The sequence below is a fragment of the Macadamia integrifolia genome, chromosome 4 (genome assembly GCF_013358625.1).
Source record: "Macadamia integrifolia cultivar HAES 741 chromosome 4, SCU_Mint_v3, whole genome shotgun sequence".
Taxonomy (NCBI): Eukaryota; Viridiplantae; Streptophyta; class Magnoliopsida; order Proteales; family Proteaceae; genus Macadamia; species Macadamia integrifolia.
In genome coordinates, this window is record NC_056560.1 from 2,151,246 (window position 1) to 2,158,204 (window position 6,959).

Sequence of the window (6,959 nt, forward strand, 5' to 3'; positions counted from 1 at the left end):
GTTATAGATACCAGACGAATCAATGATGTATTAGAAATTTTTTTAATCAATTTACTTTATTTTCTGGATCTGCTGATGGGAACAGGCTATACTTGGATTTCGCTCAAAAGGGTTGCGTTTGTGTCAAATCCAGAATCCAGATAGGCAACGAACTTAGCACTTTTGCATAATAGTCCTTGATAGAATCATTTACAAATGCTATGAATAAAGATCTGATGCATCCACTTTCACCTGATTTTTAAGATGCCCTCTTGAGTAGTAGGATTTCTATCACAAATTGCCACCAACCAAGAAAAAGGGAATAGCAGCAAAGCTTCTAAACCCGCAAAGATTTACAAGGAATCCTCTCATGGTAAAAAAAAAAAAGTTAAATGGTGGGAACACCTACAAAACAACCTCGTGCCAACTGCCAAATGACAACCCAACAATAGATGATCAAAATGAGAATACAGAAACAAACATCTAAAGCTGCTGGAAGACCCTCTCAGCTGCCTCTATTGTCCTTGTGATGTCTTCCTTGGTATGAGTCAAGCTCGTGAACCCAGCTTCAAACTGTGAAGGAGCCAAGTACACACCTTCCTCCAACATTCCCCTATAAAACCTAGCAAACTTCGAGGTGTCACTCTTTTTTGCATCTCCAAAATCGTAAACAGGCCCTCCTGTGAAGAAGAAACCGAACATCCCTCTAACATAACTGCCGCACAGCTGGTGCCCAGCCCTCTTTCCAGCATCTAAAATCCCCTGAATGAGCTCTCCAGTGATCTTATCCAAGTACTGGTAACAACCTGGCTCCTTCAACCGCTTGAGCGTTTGGATGCCAGCTGTCATTGCCAATGGGTTTCCGCTCAATGTCCCAGCCTGGTACATGGGTCCTGCTGGTGCCACCATCTCCATAATCTCCCTTCTCCCCCCATAAGCACCAACGGGAAGGCCACCACCAATGATCTTCCCAAGAGTTGAAAGATCAGGAGTTATTCCAAAATACTCCTGAGCTCCACCATATGCCAAGCGGAATCCAGTCATTACCTCGTCAAAGATGAGGAGAGCACCATTTTCTTTTGTAATTTGGCGAAGAGCATTTAAGAAGCCAGGTTTGGGTTTTATGAAGCCAGCATTTCCAACAACTGGTTCGAGAATTACGGCAGCAATCTCACCTTGGTTTGTCTTTAAGAGGTTCTCCACAGTTGAGATGTCATTGAAGGGAGATATAAGGGTATCAAAGGTGGCAGCTTTGGGGACCCCAGGGGAGTCTGGGAGTCCTAGGGTGGCAACCCCACTGCCAGCCTTGACCAGGAAAGGGTCAGCATGGCCATGGTAGCAACCCTCAAACTTAATGACCTTTTGACGGCCAGTGAAGGCACGGGCCAGGCGGAGCACACCCATGCAGGCTTCTGTACCCGAGTTCACGAATCGGACCATCTCAATACTTGGAACAGCTGAGATCACCATCTCTGCCAGCACATTCTCCAGAATACATGGTGCACCAAAGCTTGTGCCCTTCATCATTGTCTCGGCTAGGGCTGCAAGAACCTGCACATAAAGGCCCAAGACCAATTCACAATGCAATACAGATAAGACAGAAATGATCACCTCACAAGAGGGTATCAAGAGAAGAGAGGGTGCAGAAAAAGTGGAAATGATCTACAATTTGAGGTGTCTGACCCCAAATATCTGGGCTAAATTTGATGATCTTAAGTCTTAACCATCTGCTCCAATGTATCCTTTTTGAAACCAGACGGAATTTAGAAAGCAGGGTAGGAATTGATCTACAAATCCTATTGTGATCATTATAACTCTGAACAGGTTTTCTTTTTTCCCTGGAGATAACTCATCATATGCACCTCAAGCCAGCAACTGGTTTTTGGAATAATGATGTCATGAAACCTAAATGATATTTACTTTTATGTCAAAATGTGGCCATTGAAGAAGCAAGTTATCAAAATGAGCTGCTCTTTTCTCCTTTCATTTTTTTTGAAGGCAATATGGGCTTCAAAGGGGCTAAAGAAACTCACTCTATGCTATTTTTAGTGCTGTTCACTAAATTATAATAATAACGGCAAAGCTATTTTCCAAAGAATTAATTTTGCAATATGTTATATATTTATCTACAGAAAATTTTCTATTTAAGAGGAAAAAAATAAAAATCATGCGTAGATGAAAGTGAAGAAGAAATATAAATATGGAAGAAATGTGCAAGGCAAATAATTCAAAATGTGTAGTCCATTGCAGCAGGTTTATGTTAGATAATATGGAGAATGAGCATCACCTTGTCATCAGCATGACCTATGATTGCTGGGCCCCATGAGCCAACATAATCAATGTATTCATTACCATCAACGTCCCACATGTGAGAGCCCTTCACAGAGTCAATCACGATTGGTTGTCCACCAACTGATTTAAAGGCACGGACAGGGGAATTCACTCCACCAGGCATCAAATCCTATTGCCACAATTCTCAGAAGTTTAATTCGAAAATTTGCCTCTAATTCCAAGACCAAAAGAATAAAGCAAAAGAAAGAAATAAAGAAAACCATCCAATTGATAAACAACAAAAAAGATGAACTCCGAATGCAACTCTATATCCTTGGTGAGCTTGAGAAAAAATAAAATAAAATTACTACTCTACCAATCTGGAAGAATCCTACTCGTCATTATGTTTCAGTTTTCAAGGGCACCTCATACATGTGTATTTTTCTTTTGATAACTAGGAAATACATTCATATCAATACTATAGGGACAAACCCCAAGAAAAAGTATGGAAAAGGTTACAAGTTCCAGTTTAAGATACAATATGAAATTATGACCAGAGAAAAAAAAAGGTCTGCCAATTGCCACGAATTATTAAATTCCAACTTTCGAAAAGAGGCATTATTCTTGATCCCTTGAGTTCCATAAGAATGAAAGGGCGATGGTAAGGAAGGGTTTGGTTCTATACCCCTCACATTATAGGAAACTCTATTTCCTTATGTGACCTATAATGCAAACTGAAATTATGCCTTTGCTGGAGGATATAATCCGTTATCTAGTAAATTGCTACAGGTATACCTAACATTGTGAGAAGTGAGTACAGAGTTATATGCAACTGGTGGTGAAGACCTCATCTACTGTGTTACTTTTACATGAAAACCCTACGTATAGGATTACATAAGGTGCTAAGGTGCTGCCACAATATGGGTTTGAGTTCAACAATGTGTGTTTGGGGGGGGAGGGGGGGAGCGCTGCTTTAGTTTCAGTTCGGGAGAAGATTACATATCACTGAACCCCACCAATTTTAAGGCTCTGAGGGTTTGGGAGAAGATTACAAAAGAATCTTGTCGTATCACCGAACCCCACCAATTTTAAGGCTCTGAGGCAAGACAAATCCATCGCCTGCTCTTATAAGTATTTAGCTTTTCAAAGGAATTACATCTCCTCCAAAACATGCACATGACTAATTACCTTGTCCAACTGGGCTTCGGAACAAAGCTCAGGACAGAGGGCAAACATGAATTAAGCAGAGGCTAAGGATGATGATCTGGTGATACCAACCATCCAAAGTTCCTTTGCAGATAAACTACATTAATCCATACCTTAATATGTTAACCATAAGCTTGCCAAGCATGGTCCACAATCGACAACTTAGATGAAAATTTAGCCAATATGCAGCCAAGTCCATCTCACTTATGTTTGCAAGTAATTAGTCAAAAAGATTTACCCAAACAAGGGTAGGTGGAGTTGGTACTTGGGGCTCCTTTCTGTAAAGACAATGTCTAGTTTTCAAGCCTCTGTTTGGGTGCAACCTAGTTATGGTCAACATACCGATCCTATTGAAGCAGAAGCCTTTGGTCTGATTCCACACTTCACAGAGACTGTCTACGCAGAAGCTCAGCTAAACTTAACCAAGTCTTATCCCCAACTAAATGGGATCAGCTCCACGAATCCTATTCTCACTATATATATATATATATATATATATTTGAAATACAGAGGCAATCGGTACTATTTAAATTCATATTTGTCTCACAATTGCCACGCCAAAAGCAAGGAATTTAAAAAAGAGAGAGAGATATTGAATTAATAATTCCGTATTGAAAACATCATTTTGGATGCTCATCAGGGCTTAGCATACCAAAGGCAATCTGGAGACTTATCAACCACCTTGACCATTAAATGAGAATTAATCAGAACTGAATGTCTTCATAAAGGGTAATGACTAGCATAAAAAGCCCTCAAATATGACTGTGATTTCAGTCATGAAAATCTATATACTGGATCAGATAATAAAGGGGTTCCACAACTAAATCAGCCACTTCCAATATCAAGTTACTGTTCCAAGATTAAGACCAATAACAATTTAATAACGCAGAAACTCTAGAATGACAGAGCCAAAGGGGCTAAACTAAAAGAACACCCAAGCTGCTAATATCAATCCGTTAAGGTTGAATCTTCACAGATGGGAACAGAGTCTTTGCATTTGTGGCAAGTGGCAAAAGAAATACTTTTCATCTGTCTGATAGATCCTATTCTTCTGTTAAAAATTTCCTGCTTTCTTTGACACAAAAAGTTCATGAAATTCACCTTTGAAAGTATGTTGGACCAATGGAATATCCCTGGCAATTTCTATATATCCATTGAGATCCAGAGTAGATCAAAGAGAGGTTTCAAAAGAGAATAAAATGTTGTTCACAGATCTATCTTTTCATGTCAAATCTCTCTAGCCTAAGTGCTCGACACTAGCTGAGAAACCAAAACATCACAACACCCAGAAGTAAGACGGGGGATCCAAAACAAGACGAAACGCAATTGCATTTGATTTCACAGAAAGTGCAAACAATAAGAAAGGTATTCTATTAAAGACATGAAATTGATTAAAGTGAGGTCAAAGCAGAATTTCGGAAATTAATCAAATTTCTAATTTTAATTATCATTTGGTGATCACACAAATTTAATAGATGAACTAGTTCGTTGCGTTCAAATGCTATTGGGCAGGAAGGCTATAGAGAAAAATGTCGGTTTAATTTCCACGTCGTTGCCAAACTTCCCCGAATAATACAGTTTGACTTGAGCTTAGAACGCATTCCCGGCCAATAACACCTTCTTCTATATAATTTTCTCCAATAATACTCTCTGGAAAAACAAGGAAGCATAACCGAATGAACCACAAACTACAGAATCAAAATTAAGGATAGCATCATCTGTACACTAAATTTCGAAACCCAAACCTAAATACGCGGACAGACAGAAAACGTAGAATATCAAAAAGGAATAAAAGGAGTTTAGGTGGGTTTAGGTACCTTGGCCGCATTAAATATTTCTTCGGATTTCTCAAGCGTGAACTTCTTTTTCTCGACTGAGATTGTCATCTTTATCTGAGAGGAGACGCGACGAGGAGAAGATTGAGATAGGCATGGGTTCGAAGAGAGTCCAGGCGAGAGATTCGATCGCCATGAGAGACCAACAACCGATGTGGATGCCATTGCCTTCTCTCTCTATCCCTCCCTCCGAGTCCGAGAAGATAAGGTACCTGCCATCAGTGCAAAGTTTTCTTATCACCACGGGCGCTGGGAAAGTGAGAGTTGTTGTTGTTGTTGTACACAAAATTCTACTCCGGCGGGCGTCATGACTCATTGACTCGAGATGTTGGCGTACGATCACCTGTCCATCACGGCCGTCCACAAGTTGCGTAACGCGGTAGGTGGATCATTTGATTCCTCCTCCTACGTTGTACCCTATTATTTCCTTATCCCAGTTATTTTATTTTATTTTTTTTGTTAAATTTATCCCGGTTATTCACACCCCCAACTATGTCAATTCTAGGGGGAAAAAAAAAAAAGTGTCAATCCTAGGCCCATATAGGTAGTCCTGATTGAGCACAACACATTTATGGTCTGACTTTGATCGACCCAAATAGATAGTATACGGTGCAGCCATCTAGCCTATTAGCCCACACATTTATAAGCCCGACCCCATTAATACTATTTGAGATTTTCATTTTGCCACGATTAAATTGAAGAGTAAAGTAAGAATCTAAGTGGGTTTACTCCAAATTTCAAGATGAACAAGAGATTGATCAATGAACAAGCGTATTTGACAATAGAAAATTAAATTTAAAAATAAAATTTATGTATTTATGGTGGTAAATTAATGGTGGATTTATAGGATATGCTTGAGACAAAACTGTGCTTTCAATGGAATAAGCTTGTCAACTTGAGCACTTCAACTATTGCATCGATGTTGGGAAGACCCGTTTAGAGTCTGTTTAATGATAAACATGTTTGTAGCCCGATTATTGCTCGAGACCGATCAACTCGATTATAAACTGTACCATATCCGCCCTAACTAAGCCCATGTAGCTAAGCGAGCATTCAGGGTGTAGCCCTAGCTAAGTTTATTCAGCTAGGCTCGACTGAGATTTGCTCTTCTTGACCGATTGACATCGGTACCCCCAACCAAGTCAAGTCTGAATTCTCTACCCATGTCATCGATCGTCCTAACCCAAGAGATGCAAATTGATGCAATATTGGGGATATGAGTTTGCAGAAAAAACATTTTAATATATGAATTTGCACCAAGGGATTGAGTTCTTGTCACTCTATATGTCCATCTCTTCTCCCATTAGAGGCTGAGGTTTATCATTTCATTAAAAGGAGGAGAGAGATCGACACAAAGAGTTACATGTGTATATTATGCAGCTTGACAACATTTTTCCCTCTCCCCCCACCCCCCCATTGCACCGCACCGCACCGCACCGCAAAAATTTGGTAAAATATGATTGAAACAAGGTTTTAAGTTCTTGATTTCAGACCAATTATAACACCAAAATTCACTTTCTATCAATCCATATCATGCCGATTTTAATACGAAAAGGGTAAAAAATTTCTACTTGATCGCATGGTGCCCCCACACCATGAAGGAGTAAATGAGAGTCTGCTAGAGCATTAACATTGATGGGATTCTTAATTTCATGGGGTTGCGGCGCT

General features: G+C 39.8%; 1 protein-coding gene across 1 annotated transcript; it reads right to left on the minus strand.

Annotated features, from left to right (window-relative positions):
* Positions 1-143: 143 nt before the first annotated feature.
* On the minus strand, positions 144-5,543 carry LOC122076643 (glutamate-1-semialdehyde 2,1-aminomutase, chloroplastic-like). Its single transcript, XM_042642054.1, has 3 exons — positions 5,274-5,543; positions 2,267-2,440; positions 144-1,530 (listed from the first exon to the last, which is right to left on the minus strand). Exons 1-3 carry the CDS (start codon positions 5,454-5,456, stop codon positions 463-465), a joined length of 1,425 nt encoding a protein of 474 aa, XP_042497988.1. The 5' UTR covers positions 5,457-5,543; the 3' UTR covers positions 144-462.
* Between the last annotated feature and the right edge of the window lie 1,416 nt (positions 5,544-6,959).